We start from the raw sequence: 21690 nt of genomic DNA, 5'->3' as shown, positions 1-21690 counted from the left end.
GCTTAATGTACATTCAGTGCGTTTAAGAACAAATTGTTATTCCTACTCATCCAACATCATCCCCTTTTTCTAAAAGTGGCACCATTCTCCATCCAGTTTCCTAAACTAGTTATTTAGCATTCATTCAGCAAACGTTTTATTGTGTGGCTACATATTAGGGTCTTTGCCAGAGTCTGGAGATTTCAGAGTGAAAAAGGCAGGCATGAATTTAGTTCCATGATGCTTATGTATTTTCTGGAAAAGAGGTGTGTGGAACCACCCTTTTCCTTACTCCAGGGTATCATGAAGTCCTACCAATTCTTCCTAATAGTTCGTTTTTTTCAGGCGCAGTTTTAACATGTTTGCAGTCCCTTAATATGTTTGAAGCTAGTTTTCTTTTTCCAGACTCTCTTGTTTCCTTAGTTCACACTCTCATAATTTCTCACTCAAAATAATTATCCTCTTAATTTCCCTGCCTCCAGTCTTGTACTCTCCTAAGCTGACTGCCACTCTATAGTCATTGTTTTAAAAATATTAAAATCTTTTATTGCCTATTGGAAACAGTCTAAACTTCTCATCATGGGTTATAAGATCTTTTTTTATTTTGGACCTTTTTTGATGTCTTCAGGTTTACTTCCTGCCATGTTCCCGTTGTTACCTGCTTCAGCTGCTGTTTAGATCAGTTAGCAAATACTGTACCTACTTGTGTGCCAAGCATTAAATTGTACTCTAAGGACAAAGGTGAAAGAGAAACAGTTATTTTCTTGAGGAACTTGGGTACTTTAAAAAAGAAACAAACATATAAACAACATAATGTCAGTGCAGTACAGTGACAGAGGTAAGATCAGGTGAGGAGCATTAATCCAGCCTACTATAGCTTTCCAAATTTTGTCCTGCTGGTTCTTCTGAATCTCACTTGATGCTGTTTTCACTTGATGCTGTTTAGAATGTCTCCTTTGGCCTTCCTTCTAGCAACTTCCTCTACTCCCCAAACAAAACAAAGCGCAAAAGCCTGGCTGATCTCCAAAATACAAATAGAAGTTGAAGTATTACCTACTTGGAAGTCTTCTGATCATGCTTTGTCCCCCAAGTTGAATTTAGTACCCTCTCCTGTGTTCTCATAGTGCTTTATCATACCTCTGTTACATCTTCTATCTCTTTGAGTTGTTACAGCTTTGTCTATTACACCATTAATTTGTAAACTTAAAGGAAATACTGTTATTATTTATACATTCCTTGATCCTAATGGCAAGTAATGGCGGTTCAGTGCTTTTTATTTATCACTAGGCATTATCTGCTTTTTATTTATTAGTACCTATGATTATAAATATGTTCATTATAACATATAATTACTATTTGTTAATTTTTTTTTTTTGAGTTGTGATTTACTTTAAGATCTTAGAATGCAGAAGCTAGAAGGAACTTTAGAAATCATCTGATCTGGTGGTTCTCAGCTGTGATTGCGTGGTTAGAATCATCTGGGGAGCTTTAAATAAAATAGAGTTTGTCTTACGCTAATTAAATCAGAATATTAGGAGTGGGATTTAGGTATTGGTATTTTAAACTATTGGGTAATTATAATTTGTAGCCAGACTTGAACACCATTGATTCTAGTCTAACAGTGAAGTTTTGCTAAAGTCATGAGAGGTTATACCACTTGTATCTGCTATATCTTTATCTGTGATCTTAGACAAAACTAAAACCCAGGACTTCAGATTTTTAGTGCCATGTTCTTTGTAGAGAGGCAGTGCAGCATAGTAATAAGAGCAGAACCAGAAAGCCTAGGTTCAAATTTTGGCTCTTAGTGACTTGACTGCAAACTTTGCAAGTTACTAAACCTCCATACCTTGAGCAAATAAACTAATAATGTGTGTAACTATTGGTCTGGAATCTGGCATCGTACTTGATATATAACGAGTCCTTGATAAATGAAGCAGTTATTATCAGAAAATCTTTTTTCCTTTAGAGATTTTAATGTAAAATGAAAATTTAGTGGATCAGCACACTCAATAAACACTCCTTTTGTGCTTTGGTAGTTTTAACTATGTATAAGGTCATTTTTGGTGACTCTTCAACTTTTGTCCCTATTTCTGTGCACCGAGTAACGAAACTACTTGATCCTCTAACTAGTTTCTAACATGTGATTTTTCTTTTGCCTTAGGTACTGGCCCCTCTTCCTGGAGGAATTTCACCACAGACAGGCGTCATCATCCAGCCCCAGCAAATCTTATTTGCAGGAAATAAGACTCAAGTAATACCTACAACAGTGGCAGCTCCCACACCAGCACAAGCGCAGATAACTGCAGCTGGCCAGCAGCAGCCACAGGCCCAGCCTGCTCAACAGCAGGCTCCGTTGGTGTTGCAAGTTGATGGAACTGGGGATACATCATCAGAAGAAGATGAAGATGAAGAAGAAGACTATGATGATGATGAGGAAGAAGACAAAGAGAAAGATGGAGCTGAAGATGGGCAGGTAGAAGAGGTAAGTTTCTAGTTGAAGACGTGAAATGAGAAGCTACTCAGTCATTTCTTCTTTGACTTGGTGCCAAACTGATGAATTCATATCCTAATTTTTCAGAGGCTGTTAGGGTACCATACAACAGAGTTTTAAATGTAAAGTTGGATTTCTGATAAGATTTTTAGATTGATTTGGTTGTTTTTATTTTCATAAAATATTATTTTAGATAGCTGGTAATAAAAAATGAATGTATACCAAATTAAGCTGGGTTTATAAAGGTGATGGAAACAGTATAAGTAATTCTAATTTGGTTTATGCATTGGCTTAGATGTAAGACATTGGTAGAACAGATCAATGTGGTTACTCTTTTGCATCAATAATTAAAAAGGTAAGGTGACATTTGGAAAGAGAGGAGACAAGAAAAAAGTTGTGACAGTTTTATTTGAAATTTACTTTTGTTCCGTATTCCATACTATGCCTAGATATCCTTATCTACTCATAGTATCTATCTTCAGTTTAGCAAACCATCCATTCTTACTCATCTTCAGTTATATTTTAGAAACATACAGATATACTTTTGTTTTCCTCAGTGTTCCAACTTAGTTACATGTGCTCAAGATGATCACAGTTTTTATTGTTAATTGCCTTCTACAGCCTTAAGATGTAATTTTATTTATCTTAGTACAAAGTGAATTATCTAAGAAATGTTTTTAAAAATACTATTTTCAATTAAATATTGACTAGATACAAATGAATAAAAATATTTTAAAATATAAACACCCTGATGTCCACATCTAGTTAAAAAATCCCATTGCTTAATTAAATTCCTCTGGGTGCCTCTCTAATCCCTGTCCTCTTCCTTCTGCCATCAGTAACCATGCTTATGAATTTTATGCTTGTCATTAACTTGCCTTTATATTTCACCATATCTATTGATGTTCCTAAAGAGCATATATAGTTTTGCATGCACATGTATAACATAAATTGAATAAGTATATTTTTTTCTGTAAGTTGGGTTTTTTAAATTTGCATTTCTTTGATTACTAGTGAGGTTTAGCCTCTTTGATTCTTTCATGTTTTCTCTGTTGGCTGTCAAATCAGACATGAAAAATGGCAGTGTTTCTAAAATTGTTGGCTTAAGTCCTCCAAAACATTATTTGCTAGAAATGGTGATAGCAGGCACTTTTATCTTGTTCTTAATCTTAAAAGGAATCCTTTCTGTAGTTGATTGTTCAGTATAATATTTACTTGTAGGCTTTTTATGGATACTTTTTTTCAGGTTAAGGAAATTCCCTTCTATTCAAATTAACTAAGAGCTTTGCTTTTTTTAAACTATAAATGAATGCTAAATTTTATAAAACACTTTTCCTGCAACTATTAGATAATCATGATTTCCTTAATTTTTTATTTATGATGAATTGCATTAATTGGTTTTCTGTTTATAAACAAATTTTGTGTTCCTGGGATAGCATACCTTAATCATTAGTGTTTACCCTTTTTATGAATTACTGAATTCCCTTTGTTTAGGACTTTTGCATGTATATTCATAAATGATACTGTTTGTGATTTTCTGTTCTCACACTCTTCTTACTAGGTTTTAAGATTTATGGTAGCCTTGTAATATGAATTTTGGAGAGTGTTCCCTCTACCTTGGACTTCTTTTTTTCCCCAAATACTATGCTTAAGTCTCCTGTGAATATTCATTAAAATTTGCTGCTAAAAATATCTGCTAATAATGTTCTTACTCAGATAGTCAGTGGGTAAGGTACATCTTTCTAGGACTATATATTTAACCAAATTTATTAATTGATTAGCATAAAGTTAAAGATAACAGTATCTTTAATGTCAGAATCATTTGTAGTAATTTCTTTTTTATTTTCTTTTTCCTAATACTATTGTTTGCACTTTCTTGTTGTTTTTCCTTGCTCACTCTTACCAGAGTTGTATTGAGTATAGTGTTCTCAAGGAATCAAATTTGTTTATTCTCTCTAGTGTGGTTTTTCCTATTTGATTACTTTCTGTTCTGTTTTATTTGTAGAGAATATGATCTGTGTGATGTGTGCATCCTTTGAAATTGATTGAGACTTGCTTTATATGGTCAGTTTTTGCATATGCTTCCTGTGTATTTGAAAAGAATGTTTCTGCAGTTGACTGGTCCTGTCTTTTATATATGTCTGTTAGATTTAGATTGTCACTCGTTTGCTTGGGATATTCTGTATCCTTACTGATACTTTTTGTGTGCTTGCTTTGTCATTGATTACTAAGTGAGGTATATTTAAATCTCCCAAGATGATGGTGGATTGATTTCTCTTGTTTTTCTTTAATTTTTGCTTTTTATATTTTGATCCTAAAAATGGGTACACAAGCTTAAAATTTCACAAAAAGTGAGTCGAACCATTTATGGTTACACAGCATCCTGCTTTATCTCATGTACAAAAGGTTGTACATGAATGTTCATAACAGCACTAGTCACAAAATCCAAAAGATGTAAGTAACCCAAACGTCCATCAAATGATAGGTAGATGAATAAAATGTGGTGTATCCAGACAGGGGAATATTATTTAGTTATGAAAAAGAACAACGTACTGGTATATGCTACAATGTAGATAGATGAACCTCAAATAGATTGCTAAGTTAAAGAAGCCAGACATGTGTTGTCTTTATATTGTATGACTCTGTTTATATGAAATACCCAGGATAGTTAAGTCTATAAAGCCAGAAAGCAGGTTAGTGGTTGCTAGGGGTTGGGGGGAGGTGGGAATGGTGAGTGTCTGCTTATTGGTCAAGGTTAGGAAGTGGTGATGGTTGTACACATATGAATATACTAAGTGTGACGGAATTGTACACTTCAAAATGGTTAAAATGGTGAGTTTCTGTTTTGTAAATTTTACCTCAAAAATTTTATTGCATTTACATTGGTGATATCTATTTTAAATTAAACAATATATATACATCCATGTGTGTGAGTAGGTATAGGCCTTGACTTAATATCATCTTGATTACTTTCTCCACTTTTATTATTTTGTCATATCTTCTCATTCTCCATTAATTAGAAATTTGTTTTATTTTCTGCCACAACTGAGGTCAAGTTTAATGTCGTTGGTCATTTTATGCTCTAGTTAGATCTTGGCCTTTAATTCTCTTTGGTGCTGAGTTTGAGATTCCACCCCCCCCCCAACACCTTAATCTTAATGTCTTAGTTAATTATGCTGTAAGCCTCCACTGTCATAGTGGGAGACGTGCTAATTTGTATTCATATAGTTCTAGTCCTTAACGTAAAGACAAGCCATACTGCTTATCTATTTTATAGCCCTCTTTTCCTCCTCCATTTTCACCATTGTTTTCCCTTTTATACTGTTGCTTCTGGTGCCTAGTACCATCTAATGGTACCATACGGTAGTACATAGTGCCATCATATTTTCTTAGGTCCACTTCTAGGCATCTTAAGCAGTTATTGGAGAGAATTATCCTAGTGCTGTTGTGAAAGAATAAAGGAAATAAACATTTTTTTCAGATTTATAAGTTATATAGCTTAACTATTTTAATTGTTAATTACATTTAATTTCTTGCTGTAATTTCACTAAGTTTTAAAAATACATTCATGGTATGTATATGCATCTGTCTGGCCCTTGGTTCTCAAAGAACATCAAGGTCATTGTGTTTCTTTTCATTGAATATTAGAAGAGCTTTATTCTAGTTACATGTGAAGTGTAAATAGGTAAACTCTTCTTTTTTATTTGTAGGAGCCCCTCAATAGCGAAGATGACGTGAGTGATGAGGAAGGACAGGAACTCTTTGATACAGAAAATGTTGTTGTATGCCAATATGATAAGGTAAGGGTTTTCTCCTAAGATTACTGACATTTCTTCTGTTGTAATTTCTTCCCTAAACCATCCTTTCTGCCTTGTTCAAACATTTGGACAGCTAATCAATGCCCCGTATATTCAGTATAATCAGTGTGAATGAAAACATTGTTATAGTTTAATAGGTTATTTTAATAGAATGAGAAATTAATACATGTAGCTTTACATTTGAAAAATAAATTATGAATGAAGATCATGAGGAGAGGCATGCTGTTTTCAGTTTAGACTGTCTCTCCCAAATTGTTAACAAAGTAAACAATCCACTTTGGGATTGTCCTTTAATGTGAATAGTACTTCAGTGGGGTAGCCCTGATTTGCCTCTAACCTCAACTACTTCAAAACAAAAAGGCTTTAACTGAATCTCTGTAACTTTTTTTTTTTTTTTTGCTAAGGAGAGACCTAGGGCAATAAACAGGACTGATAACTACCAAACAGATACGTTTTACTGAAAATTATTTAGCATTGTTGTATTTTGGTAGCATTAAGGAATTTTTAAGCTGGGTTTCGTGAGAATTAGCTGTTGACTCCTTGAGATATTAATTCTTTAAATGAGTGTTACTTTCCAAGTTTTTTTTTTTTTTACAGTTACTGGCATGATTGAGTTTTTTTATTGATGAGATATTTAATTATTAATAAAATTTGTTTTTTTACTATAATCATTACGTTTATAATAAATCCACAAATTATATTGCATTTTTACTATTTAATTTCAGCAGAGGTCTTTACCAAGTGCTGAAAACCCTGCCAGTTGGGTTTTGTTTGTAAGCACCACTCATCAGCTAAGCATAGTTATTAAGCGCCTAAATATTTGTGCTAGGAATTGGAGCTGTAGTCATGGTAATGCAAACTTGTGCCCTGAATGAATTTTCTTTATGAATGATGAAAATTTTAAATTTGTGTTGCTTTTATAGAAATGAATGTTATAAATAGCCATGCTTATTGCAAAAACAGACCTGTAGGGAAAATGTCAGGACAGCGGATCTTACCATTTCCTAATGAAAAGTCAAGCCATTATATACTAGTGAAGTTATAGAACAGGGACTGTGAGGTCATTGATTCAGAGTTATCAGAGCATCTGCCTTTGTACATTATGATTTCTGAGTGAGTGTTCTTAATCCTCCACACCAGGCTTTTTCTAATACGTGTAATTTCATGTAGAGAAAAAGCATTGAGGTAAAAATAGAAAATAGGAATAAACCTTATTGTCAAGAAGCCTCAGGGGGACCTCTTGAACCAAATTACCCAGAACAAAGTTTCATAATAACAAGATACCAGTTTTATTTGGTGAAAAGAGGACTTTTACCTTAGCTTGACAGAAGAATATGCTTTTAGGCATCTTCACAAAAGAATGGTTATATTCTCCTTTGGTACAAATTGTACACATACTATTTTAAATGTTACAGTTGGTTGGTTTTGCTCCAAGAGATATTATTTTAATGTTTGAAACTAAGAAATTGAAAACTAGCTTTCAGTAGTGTGTTGAATGATAAACAATGTTAAAGTTTGCAGAGATCTAATTTTTAGAATCAAATGAGTTTGGAGATTGGAGGGTTGGGGTTTGATGGAGGTACTATTCACATTAAAGCAAACAATAAAGGATGATGGTGTTCACTGGTTAAAATGTGGTTGGGTATGGTTTGAGCCAATTTGAATTTTAGGAGTTTATTTTTGAAGCCTAAACTTTAGAATCTCAACAATGAGTCAAGTTTAGAAGTGATCATAGAATGATCATGTTGTCAGTCAAATCAGAATCTCAGTTAAACCTAATGATGAGTCGGAGTTCTCCCTTAAGTATGGGTGGATAAGGACTGAGTGCACAGGTGCGGAGCCCTCAGCCTTATTTATAGGTAATTTTATTTTATGTTTGTCATTAGAAAATTTCAGAGGCCATTCTTTGGCATTCAGGACACTCCTTCATGAAGCACTTATGGCCAGTTAAATGAATTGTTTTTCAAGTTGTATTTTATGGTTTTATTTAAACCATTTATTATTCAATATGACTTCATTGTTTAGTAAATGGATTATTATTTGATCTGTGAAACTTCTGCGTTTGCTTTTTTGCAAGTTGTCTTGCCACAGAATGCAGTCAGTTTACTTGTCTGTGCAATTCCTCTTTTTTGGCCGGTCATCATTTGTTTATATAATTCCATTGTCTCTCAGGTTGTTGTCACTCGGTTCATTCTGGAAATAAATTTGTATACCCATTTTTAGGATAGTTAATACTTTATAAGAAGTCAAAAGAGGAGACAGTTCTTCTCATTCAACAAATTGGTACTGTTGAGTATCTGTTACGTCCCAGGACACTTTTCTGGGAACTTGAGATATACTAGCGAACAAAACAAAACAATCCCTGTCTCCTACTCAAGAGAGACAGATGCTAAAACATAATAAATAAATAGATCAACTAATATGGGATATTAGAAACTGGTAATTGGTATGGGAAAGGAGACAGGTTACAATTTTTAAAACATGCTTGATCTTTTGAGAAGATGACATTTGAACTAAAACTTGAAGAGAGTTAGCTAGCCTTGTCATTGTCTGGCAGCAGAGCCTGCCTGTTGTGCATGAGGAGTAGTAAGGAGGCCAGTGTGGCTGGACTGAGGGGCGTAATACAGTAGTAGATTAATTCAGAGGTAAGTAGGAGAAGATGGTTTGGGACTTTGTGAGGACATGGGCTCTCACTCTAAGTGAATTGGGAAGCTATTGGAAGGTTTCAAATAGACAAGTGTGATACTACTTCATTTTAATTTTAAAAGGATTACCTTCTCTTTTTTGTTCAGCAGAGTATATGAAAGAAGCAAAGGTTGAAACAAAGAGACTAATAGAGGGGTAGTGTAGTAATCCAAGTGAGAGATAATGGTGACTCAGGCTAGGTTGATAATACTGGAAGTGGTGAGCAGCTGAATCTTGGATATGTTTTGAAGGAAGAGTCAACATGATTTCCTGATTCTTTTTTAGTGTGTGGTAGAGAAGAAAAAGAGGAATGGTGGGTGACTCCCAAGATTTTTTTTTTTATTACTAATCGTGTATTGAAAGCAGTAAGAGGTTCCACGAGACCAAATAAACCAGTTCTGAGGTTTTCCCCAAGATAAAGTTTAACAGCTCCAGCTTCTTCAGTGTTTATCAAAATACAAAAGAAAAAAGTAGAGGTTCTCATTTAATGGCAAATCTGACCCTTGCAGGCTGAGGGAGTGAAAGCATGTGTAGACAGGGTCTCCGAGGGGCTGGGGCTCTAGGGTGACCACCTGCGCTCCTGCTGGTGAGACCCCAGAGGGCCCGGGGCAGGCCAGCGAGAGCGTTCTGACCCAAGTGCTGACCCAGGAGAAGGCCGGGGTCTCTCCAGGGGGTCTGAGAGTGGGGGCTGCAGCCTCCAGCCCATCTCCTGGGCCGCTGTGTAAGCACAAACACAAGCACAAACACTATGGGGTGTGGGGTGACCTGAGACAGAGCGAATCACAGGGACCCTATTGTGACCATGCGAAATGGATCGTGGCTGGTTCTGCTCCATTTCATGTTCCCAACGGGAAACAGACCACTGGTGGACTGGGCTCAGGCCATTACTGCAGAACCTACACTAGGCACATTTATCCCTTCTGTGTGTTCAAGTGTTCTCCTTATCTTATATTTGTAACTGTTTTAAAAAATGCACTGAGTTTGGGTTAAAAACCGACCACCAAAATGGACCTCAACACAGATCTAAAGCCCAGAGGAGGAGCATCGGGCTCGTCTGAAACAGCGACTCCTGGATGACCCGTGTGTCTAAAATCCCTTCTCAGTACTAAACAGTGGGTTGATTTTCTTTACAATAAAAAAAGCTGAGTAATATTGCATGGGAGCATCAGAAACTGCCGCGTTGGAAACAAAAACTATTTACATTAAATAAAAACCCAGTTGCAGGCTGCGTCTGCACATTTACAGCATGGTGAAGCACACTGTGAGCAACCATGGAGACAGCTTCTGGCACTCACACCACAGGGGCACGTTTGCCACATGATAGTAAAGCAAGGGTAGAAGGAGGGAGTGAGAGGGGAGGAGAGAGGAGCACAGCTCACTTCTGGTTCCGGAGCTGCTTGGACAGCCAGTCCAGTCCCTCATAGAGCCCATCCCTGCTGGTGGCACAGGTGGCCTGAATGTACCAGTTCCTGTGGCACAGAGAGTGTAGGCCCAGCTTGTCCATGATCTCGGCTGGGTTCATGGCATTGGGGAGGTCCTGTTTGTTAGCAGAAACGAGCAGAACTGCATCCCTGAGCTCATCTTCTGCCAGCATCCTCATGAGCTCCTCATGGGCCTCGTTCACATGCTCTCTGTCATTGCTGTCAACCACAAAGATGAGACCTTGTGTGTTCTGGAAGTAGTGGCGCCACAGAGGCTGGATCTTGTCCTGCCTGCCCATGTCCCACACGGTGAAGCTGATGTTCTTGTATTCCACGGTCTCCACGTTGAAGCCTATTGTGGGAATGTTGGTCATAATTTCACCCAGCTTCAGCTTGTACAGGATGGTGGTCTTTCCCACAGCATCTAGGCCCACCATAAGAATGCGCATTTCTTTCTTGCCAAAAAGGCCCTTGAAGAGGTTCGCAAAGATATTCCCCATGCTGTAGACTGGTGAGAGCAACAATGGCCAGAGAAACCCTCGGCGGCCGCGGGGCTGCTGCTGCTCGGATTCAGGCATTGGTTTCGCTCCCACAAGATGGCGGCTCTCCCAAGATTTTTTGATGAGGAACCAGATGGAAAAATGGAGATGCCATCAACTCAGATGGGAAAGGCTGCTGATTGAGCAGATGTGAGAGATGAGAATGACCAGTTTGGACATGTTAAGTTTGGTGTGTCTGTTAGACATTCAAATCATTCATCTTAAGAGGAACCAGGTTTAATATCTACATAGTGTAATTAGACCAGAGTTATAAGACCACTTAGTGCAAGAGTCCCTGTCCTGACTACTCTTTTCACTTTTATGGTACTCTTTTGTTTTAATAAGAAATTTATAAATGTTACATAGGTATATGGCTTAAGTTAGTGATCTAGAGGAAGAGCATGAGAGTGGTTTTCAAATATGAAGTTGTTTTGTTTTAAGTCACAGAAGGCAGAGTTAGAATCAATAGTGGAAGTTGGTAGTAAGCAGATTTTACTAAAGGGTAAAGTATGAAAGACTTGAGAGAGCTGTCCCAGAAAGGAATGATTTAATTTTCAATTCTTTGCCCCACCCCCAAGTTCTAATCATACTCAAGCAGACACTGAACAACAGTTTGCTAAGAATATGCCTTGGAGAATGCGCTGAGAAGTTAGACCATGGAATTTTAGGAATGAGATCTGAGAAAATATCTGTACATTGTGAGTATTTCTGCATTGTTACATGGAACGGCCTGATTTAGTAGAAAGCATATTGGATCTGGACAAGAGAATCATCTTTGTCACTTAATAGCATTATGCCTTTGGTCAAGTCATTGAACCTCTCCAGGCTGTAATTTCCTCTTTTGAAAATGAAAGCCAGAACTACTTGATTTTGAGATTTCTTTAAATCAAAGAAGAGTGAGTCTTTTTTTTTTTCTCCCCTAAAAGAAGGTGTGGAACTTGAACTGAACATTGAATAATGAGTAGTACTTTCTAGGAAAGGGAAGAAATGTCTTTTCAGTTGATTAAGTTTTATAGCTCCTCTTTCTGCTGAATCCACAGAATTGTAAACAACTGAAAACTAGAAATGAAGACAGAGGAGGATGTGCCCAGGACCTGGCGCAATTTGAATTCTGCCCTTTCCCCGTTGACTTAACTGTGGATATACCCAATTTTTGAAATCCACTCTGAGTGACTAGATGATCAGCGTTCCCTCAGATGTATTTGTTAAATGATGCCGTGTATAAGGTTCCATGTTACGTCTCGAGAAAGCTGTGAGGAGTTTTATTTTCGTGGAAGAGGTTAAGTCCATAACTATATATACTTCCACTGAGGCTAGAGATGTCTCTGGGAATGCATTGAGAATTAATCAGTAAGAAAGAGTACCTTTTAGGTGGAGCAATTAGGGAAAGCTTTGTGGAGGGCACAATATTTTTGAGATGGGTCTTGAAATAGGAATTGAATTTGTAAAAATGGAAGGAAGGGATGATTCTTTTGATTGAAATACAGTTTTTGAGGAATGTGGAAGTAGGAAATGAGTTTGGAAAGGTGAGTTACTACCAAGTCATTTAGAAACAACCAAGCAGAAGTGATTGTTCAGAAGTGTGCTTCTGACAGCAGTCTTTCTGAGTGGAAGGAAGGAGAGAGTTAAGGCCTAGAAATCAGTTAGAAGTTTATTGTAATGGATTATGTGACAGGAGGCTGTTGATACGATAACTAGAAGATTATTGATGGCCTCAGTTGCCAGGTGTCCTGAAGTTAACTAAAGTAGAATTAAAGATAAAGTAATTAGAGGTTAGAAATACTACTAGTGACATTCATAATAATATAAATATAATACTAATACTATGACCACAAGGTCAGCAATGTGAAAGTTGTTAATATATGTGAGGAAGAGGAAGAGAATGATTGTAAACATGTCACCTTTGAGGAGGGGTAATGTCCTGGTGGTCAGTAATGAGAAGAATGAAGACAAGCCTAAGGTTGAGCAAATGGTACCGACATAAAAGGAGTAACAGAGAAAAAGACAAGGCAGTAGTCTAGATGCATCAGGTAAAACAAAGGGTATTCCTGTTTTAAATTTGTCAGTATAAAATTTCCTGTGAAAAACGGACATGTGTATATGCAGACCTGGTAGAGATAAGATATTTTGCAGAGAAATACTAACTACCTTAATGAACACAGTGCCAAGAGCCATAAAATAATACTAATTTTGGGTAGGTTTATTTTTTAAAAACCCATCTCGTGAGTGAATGGGTTTGTTTTTTTGTTTTGTTTTGTTCAGATTAAACTTTATTAAGAAACCAATTTATCTGACCACAGTGGTATGAAATTAGAGATTATAAGAAGAGAAGTGGAAAATTCCCAAGTATTTGGAGATAAAACAATATGCTACTGAACAACCAATGAGTCAAAGAAGAAATCAAAAGAGAACTAAAAAAAACAAAAAACAAAAACAAAAAAACTTGAGACAAATGACAATGGAAATACAATATACCAAAGCTTGCAGGATGCAGCAGCAGCCAAAATGCCCACATCAAGAAACAAAAATCTCAAACAACCTAACTTTTGATAACTGAAGGAACTAGGAAAAGAAGAACAAACAAAGCCCAGAGTTGGCAGAAGGAAGGAAATAACAAAGATCAGAGTGGAAGTAAATGGAGACTAAAAAGACAATAAGAAAAAAATCAGTGAATCTAGGAGCTGATTCTTTGAAAAGATAGAATTGATAAACCTTTAGCTAGACTCATCAAGAAACGAGAGCACTCAAAATCTGAAGTGAAAGAGATGTTACAGTGATAACACACAGCACAAATACAAAGAATCGTAAGAGGCTGCTGCTAACAATTATATACCAACAGATTGGACAACCTAGAAGAAATGGATAAATTCCTAGCAAAGTACTGCGTACCAAGACTCAATCATAAAGATACAGAAAACCTGAACAGACTGATTATTAGTAAGGAAATTGAATCAGTCATCAAAAATCTCCCAACAAACAAAAGTCCAGGACCAGATGGCTTTACTGGTGAGTTCTACCAAACATTTCAAGAGGAATTAATACCAATCCTTCTCAAACTCTTCCAAAAAATAGAAGAGGAGGGAACACTTCTCAAACTCAATTTGTGAGGTTTGTATTACCTTATACCAAAACCAGACAAAGATGCCAAAAGAAAAGAAAACCATAGATCAGTATCCCTTGATGAACACAGATGTAGAAATCCTTAACAAAATACTAGCAAACCTAATTCAACAACACATTAAAAAGATGATGAGATAAATGCCATGATTAAGTAGGTTTTATTCCAGTGATGCAAGGAAGGTTCACCATCTGCAAATCAGTGTGATGTACCATGTTAACAAACGAAGGATAAAAATCATGATCATCTCAATATATGCTGAAGAAGTACTTCATAGAATTCAACATTCATTTATGATAAAAAGTCAACAAAGTGGTTATGAAAGCAATGTACCTGAACATAATAAAGAGCATGTATGATAAGCCCACAGGTAACATTATACTCCTGGTGAAAAGCTGAAAGCTTTTTCTCTAAGGTCGGGAACAAAACTAGCATGCCCACTCCTGCCACTTCCTTCAACATAGTATTGGAAGTCCTGGCTAGAGCAGTTGGGCAAGAAGAAGCACAAGGCATCCAAGTCAGAAAGGAAGATGGAAACTGTCACTGCTTGCAGATGACATGATGATATTATTACACATACAAAACCTAAAGACTCCACCAAAAATTTTTTAGAAGTAATAAATGAATTCAGTAAAGTTGTAGGATACAAATATCAGTATATAAAATACCTGTTTCTATATACATAGTGAATTATCAGAGAAATTAAGAAAACAGTCCCATTTACAGTTGCATCAAAAAGAGTAAAACACCTAGGAATAAATTTAACCAGGAAAATGAAGGACAAGTCCTGTACGCTGAAAACTATGCAATACTGATGAAAGAAATTGAAGAAGACACAAATGAATGGAAAGATGTTCCAGTGCTCTTAGATTAGAAGAATTGATATTGTTAAAATGTACACAGTACCCAAAGCAATTTTCAGATTCAGTGCAGCCACTCTCGAAATTCCAATGGCCTTTTTCACAGAACTAGAACGAACAACCCTAAAATTTTTATTGAACCACAAAAGACACAGAATAGCCATAGCAATATTGAGAAAGAAGAACAAATCTGAGGCATTGTGTATCCTGATTTCAAACTATATTACATAGCTATAGTAATTGAAACAGTATATTGGCATAAAAACAGGTACATAGATAAATGGAATAGAAAAGAGCCCAGAAATAAACCCATACATATGTAGCCACTTAATTTATGACAGAGGCGCCAAGAATATAAAATGGGGGAAGGGACAGTCTCTTCAGTAAATGGTGCTGTGAAAACTGAACAGCCGCATAGAAAAGAATGAATCTTACACAAAACCCAACTCAAAATGGATGAAAGACTTTAAGTAAGAACTGAAATCATAAAACTCCCAGAAGAAAACATAAGTGAGAAGCTCCTTTACATTGGTGATGCTTTTCTGGATTTGACACCAAAAGCAAAGGCAACAAATGCAAAAATAAACAAGTGGGTCTACATTAAATTAAAAAAACTTCTGCAAAGAAAGCCATCAACAAAATGAAAAGGCAGCCTACAGAATGGGAGAAAATATTTCAAATCATATATCTAATAAGGAGTTGATTTCCAAAGTATATAAGGAACTCATACAATTCAATAGCAAAACAAACAAACAAAAACAAATATGATTTTAAAATGGCCAGAAGATCTGAATATACGTTTTCCCAAAGAAGATATCCCAATGGCCAGCATGTACATGAGAAGGCACTCAGCGTCGCTAATCATCAGGGAAATGCAAATCAAAACCATAACGAGATACCACCTCACACCTGTTAGAAATGTTTATTAAAAAAGCAAGAATTAACAGTGTTGGTGAGGATGTAGAGAAAAGGGAACCCTTTTGCAGTGTTGGTTGAATGTAAATGGGTGCACAATATAGAGGCTCATTAAAAACAGAACTACCGTATGATTCAGCATTTCTACTTCAGGGTATTTTTTTATCCAAAAGAAATGAAAAAGCTAACTTGAAAAAATGTGCACCCCCATGGTTGTTGCAGCACTGTTTACAATAGCCAAGGTACAGAAGCAATCTTAAGTCCGTCAATGGATAGATAAAGAAAATGTGAGATATGTGAATCTCATTCAGCCATAGAAAAGGAAATCTTGCCATTTGCAATAACATGGATGGATTCTGAGTGCATTATGCTAAGTGAAGTAAGTCAGAGAAAGACCAATACCATGTGATCTCACTTATATATGTGGACTCTAAAACAAAAAAAAAAGTGTACTCACAGTACAGAGAACAGATTTATGATTGCCAGAGGCAAGGGGTGGGAGGTAGGTGAAATGGGTGGAGGTGATCAAAAGATACAAACTTACAGTTATAAAATAAGTTATGAGGAAATAATTTACAGTATGGTATCTATGGCTAATAATACTGTATATTTGAAAGTTGCTAAGAGAAGATCTTTAAAGTCCTCATCACTGGAAGAAAATTTGTAGCTGTGTATGGTGATGGATGTTAACTATTAACTAGACTTACTGTGGGGATCATTTCATAATACACACAAATAACGAGTTGTATACCCAAAACTAATGTGTGTCAGTTATCTCAATTAAAAAAAATGAAGCAAATTTGCAAATGTAAGGAGAAGGCAAAGGTTTTTGGTGTGTGAAGGGCTTTTTGTTGTTTGTTTCCCATGTCTTGATTTTATCTCAAACATCTTTTGTTTGTTTGTTTAGATACACAGAAGTAAAAACAAATGGAAATTTCATCTCAAGGATGGCATTATGAATCTTAATGGAAGAGATTATATTTTTTCCAAAGCCATTGGAGATGCAGAATGGTGAAGAGTTGGCTCTTTTCTTTTATAAATAAAACAAAAGAAACTTAAAAAAAATTTAAAGTGGACAGTTTGAAACTTCGGACATACACCAACCAAAACTTAACTTCTGCATGTCAGAAAAGTACAGTAGAAGCAGAGCTACTGGAACAAAGAGACCTTGACAACATAGACACTACTTCTAACTGGCAAGCCATGGAACTGTAGCACCTGGGGTCATTGGGGTGGGGGGTTGGGATTTTGTGTAGGAAAACCATAATTGTCGATTTTAAATACAAGTACCTGCCATCGGTAATTAGCATGTAAAGCTTTGTCTATATTCCTTCCTCCAGCTTGGTTCAATCAGAAGATACTGGTTGGAATGAACTGAAGAAATTTCCCTTTTGATAGATTGAACTGAAACTGCTTATTGTATGTGGTTACATTTGGTAAAAATTGCGTGTGAGCTTTTTACAAAAGGGTAAAGATTATGAGGTTGAATTTTAACTCACTTGTATAAGGAAACAATAGAGAACTCTCATAATAGGTCTTAAATATTTTTACTTGCTTTTCTCCCTCGGTAATGTATCTCTTCCTTCCCTGCCTTATGAAACATCTGTTTAAGAGTTTAGGAAGTAATCAGTGATCACAGTTTGGAGACAGAACTTGACCCAAGAATTGGATATTTATTTTCATTAGATTCTCACACTACTAACTGTAGTGTAAAGAGTTGGGTCTCATCTGAGTTGAGCAGAATTGAAATGACAGTTTCAGTTTCCTTACAGAAAAACTGTATTTGTTTCTTCTAGTCCCAGACCTTAAAAAGAAACCCAAAAGTGGCTCCTCAGGAATACGGTTTTATTGCACAAAGGTATCATCCAGCTGAAATGATATACATATACATAGATACAGATTTTTTTTCCTATCGGGCTAAAGTGTATGCTTATATATGTGTTTAGTCTAAGTTAAACACTCAGTTCACATTCTGTGCATTGATTGAAGCATTGGGCAGGTGGTGAGGACTTGGATTTTTATTAAACAATTTGGTAATTATGAAAGTTTCTTGTGTTTACTAGTAAAGAGTTTAAAAACTATTATTCTGATCAAACAGATTTTTTAAAATACAACTTTGTAATCTGGGGGGAAATTTTGGGGTTAGTAGTGGGTGGGCCACTAAGTACATATTGACCTCTCTTTCATTTGGTGGCCCTTCCAGGCCGTTGATAATATAGACATGGGCTCCAGTTTGCACACCGGGAAGAAAGCATAGAAATTTGACTTGTATATTTAAAAAAGTAGAAATTTAATATGTGTATTAAGAGAGCATTGCTCTGTATTCTGTAATGGGCTCTAAAGAATAATGTAGTTGTGTTCAGTGTGAACAAGCTACCTGGGATAACTGTAGGAACACATTTTTTCACCTTTGTGTTCTTAAAACTAATTCTTTTCATGGTTTATCTTGACAGAATTCACATGTGTTTAAGTTACTTGCATATTGATTTTTTTTCTAAGTCTTCCATTTTTGTCTTCCTTTTATTTGCCCCTGTGTGTGTTTTCAGAAGTTAACACAGAAACACTTTAAAGTACATTGCAAAGAAAAACTGTGAGCTGTTATATATTGTTTTTTCTTTTTTTCACACAAAGCTTTAAACTTCTCAAGAAGGCTAATCAAAAAATTTTTTTCCTACTTCCCATCCCATGTACCAACTAGGTTCCTTTAACTTATGCTCTGAACTTTGGTGTAAATGGTGGTTTCTAGCATGCTAGTAGTTAGGTTTTATTTAGATGCCATAACTGGTAAATACGGTTTTTATTTTTACTATATTAATTTAGTTTTTTGGAGGTTTATTTGTTAACCCCACTACTATCAAAGCACACGGGTTTTTTTGTTTTTATTGAGACTGGGAGAAGAGAGAGAAGGTGATGAAATCACAGAAGCCCTGTTACTCAGTTGTCCTTCAGTATAGTTGCTAGTAGGTTTATATTTACCCAGTGAAGAAGCCAATGACCTGAACTACCTATAAAAGTAGCAGTGCTGCAGTGTTGATGGAAACCCTTAGGCTGTCTAGTAGTTCTTATACTACTGAACTTTGGATTACTATATGATACTCAGCTCATGTTTTGGGCCCTTTATATAGATAAACATTTGTTTCCATAATAAAATTGTATACTGGCTTTTTTTTTTTAATAATGTTATATTCCAACATGAACAACCAATGCTTTGAGAGTGACTCACTAGGGAAATAACCATTTGTACTTGCACCTGTGTATTGCTTATTAATTATGGCATACTTGGCAAATGCTTTTCTTTTACTTGTGAAAATTCTGAAAGCTGGTCCAAACAGCACTGCATACCAAATTGTGCTCTTATATATTACTGCATCGTGTTCCTTTCTATTCAAATAGCATGTTTTAGTTTTATTATAGTGGCTTGCAATAAGAATGCCACTTGCTTTTATTGTACTTGAATTCTTAATCATGCTTTTAACATTTTGTTTAACAAATCATTTCATTAGTTTCCATAAAAATGTCATTCCTTTGAAAAGGCAAGGATTTCCACTTTCAGAATTTTAAAATGAAGATAACATGTTTATACAAAGCGGGAAAATAGTTCAGACTTGGTATTATGAAGTAAGTTAAGGTTTCAGAAACGAAGAGGATTTGTTTAGATTTGCACAGATGATGATGGCACCTTTTATTTAAAAAAAAAATTAACAATCAGCAATGCTAAGGAAAATTTACACAAAAGTACTAGATAAAGTGTGGAAATTTGTGCCTTTCAGTGTATGTAGTTTTTTTGGTGGTCATTTGGATAATCAGACCATTTGAATGCCTGAGAGCACATTTATTTCTCTGGAGCGCCACATTTGGCTAAAACAACTCTTTAATGTGCAATTAGTTTTTAGAGTAAAATGTCTGTTATATGAGGGGGATCTTTATATATTGAGCTTTTATATTTTTTTAAATGTTCACATTTCTTTGTGTTAATTAAATGCCATCATAATATCACATATATATTGTTGCGTCTCAAAATCAAAGCCAACTTGATGTTATTCTTCTTGGAATACATCAAGATTTGAACGGTATATATAGTGACTAAAATGTGTTCTTGAAAAGCGTATTCTAACAAGATTCTGGTTTTAGACAGCAAGAACATAAAAATATAATAGCTTTTGTATAAAGATTTTCTTTTACTATAGTGAAAATCAAGGATTTGGTTTTCTTATTTTTTCTGGCTTTTATGGAGAAATGAAAAGGGTTGTCTCCTTCTAAGAGTAATTTTTGATTATCTTATAGCAATAATATCACCATTTTTTTCAGAAGGTAGATACACCTTGTACAGGAAAACAGACATAATTTCCTCTTGGGAGTTCCCTTTATAAATTAGCTTTTTCTTCCAGTTGAGAAAATTCCTATATTTTCAGATTATTTCATCTTGAACTTTTTTGAGCTTTTGTGCAATGTAATATTTTAATTGATCCATCTTTGTACATTTTCATTTTAATTCATATGTCTATCTCCCACCTATCTGTCTGAATCAGCTATTTCAGATTTTGAATTCAGTGGTTTAAAAAGTTGCTTCATATATTTCCTCATGGGGTTTATGTTAAATAGTTTTGCATTTTAATCTATTATGCTATGGAAATTATTCTGAGGTTTATATTCCCTTTTTAAGCCTGCCTTAGTCTATCTTTTGTCATTTTTTATGGTTTAAGGAAGAATACGCCAGACTTCATATTTTTGTTTATTTTGAGGAACAAGAAAAAATTTTTTTCTTCTCTTTTAAGGGAAGAAACTACCTTGAGTTAGTAACTACTATTTCAGTCAAGTTTCCTTAAACCAATCCAGTATGCGTCAGGGCTACAATTTGGGGGGAGGGGCTAATCCTTTTTGCTGTTCTGAGCTACTATTGTCAACTGCTGTTGTACATACTGTTATGTGTAAGGGCGTAAATATATTTATTATGTTTGTAAAATTCATTCTGTACAATTGCAGATCAAGGTTGCTCTTCTGTGATATATGAGATATTATGTTTTAAAGACCATCTTGGAATACAATTAGAGAACTTAGTATTTTGATGTACTAAGACCTATTTTAAGTTTAATATTTTACCTTTGCAAAAACTTTAATTAAAGATGTTATTTAAAAAAAGTAATGTTGCTTGCTTTGTTTACTGGTGTATAACATTGTCATATATATAACAAAATAAAACTGTAGTTTGGAAAGGAAAATACTTTACATTGTAATAAGTTACATTTATCAAAAAAAAATACCATTAAATTCTACACCTAAGGAGGGTGAGATATCCATATGAATATTAAACTGTTACAAATTCTTAATAGTTTTTTAAAATGGTGGTTGTATTTTCCAGGCACACAGAAATTTAAATTGTACTGAATTCACACCAAGAAGGTGTAACTAAAAATCAGTATAATTAACATACTGTATTAAATGAGTATTTCTACTCCAAAGAATAGATTACTTACAAATTATTTGAGAACATACTTGTTTTTTTAATTTCTGTTTAGCTAAATCTTTTGCTCTTAGAGTTTGTAAATAATTGCATAATAGAATCAGCTTATTGAAGTTTGTATTACATATTTTATGTTATTATAAAAGATAATAATTAGATATTTTAATTTTATAGTTAATTTGAATTATCAGAAAGCTTGCCTTTTTTGTAATTATTTTTATCCTATTTGAGGCTGTCTAGGAAACATGCAAATTTTAACCATTAAAACAATCAAAATAAAGATTTTACTCTTTACCAGCAAATCTTGTATTTTTGCAGTTTAACTCGAGCTCCTACATTGATGATCTTTTTGGCTTTAATTTCTCCATCTGTAAAATGACAACAGTACGGTTTTGAGGATTAA

The 21690-nt window shown here is 35.1% G+C and overlaps 1 protein-coding gene and 1 pseudogene across 2 annotated transcripts in view; one reads left to right on the top strand and one right to left on the bottom strand.

The window, feature by feature from the left end:
* The window catches only part of GTF2A1 (general transcription factor IIA subunit 1), a 40194-nt gene extending 19225 nt beyond the window's left edge, over nucleotides 1–20969 (top strand). For both annotated transcript variants that reach the window (XM_072963544.1, XM_072963545.1), the window contains exons 7-9: nucleotides 2141–2461; nucleotides 6181–6270; nucleotides 16734–20969. In XM_072963544.1, the coding sequence (XP_072819645.1) occupies nucleotides 2141–2461; nucleotides 6181–6270; nucleotides 16734–16841 (519 nt within the window). In that variant the 3' untranslated portion in view covers nucleotides 16842–20969. The remainder of the gene's footprint in view (nucleotides 1–2140; nucleotides 2462–6180; nucleotides 6271–16733) is intronic.
* LOC102543058 (ADP-ribosylation factor 1 pseudogene) lies at nucleotides 9822–10984 on the bottom strand (annotated as a pseudogene).
* Nucleotides 20970–21690: the final 721 nt, after the last annotated feature.

This window comes from Vicugna pacos, chromosome 6 (genome assembly GCF_048564905.1).
Source record: "Vicugna pacos chromosome 6, VicPac4, whole genome shotgun sequence".
In the NCBI taxonomy this organism is placed as follows: Eukaryota; Metazoa; Chordata; class Mammalia; order Artiodactyla; family Camelidae; genus Vicugna; species Vicugna pacos.
This window is presented reverse-complemented; position numbering and strand designations above follow the sequence as displayed.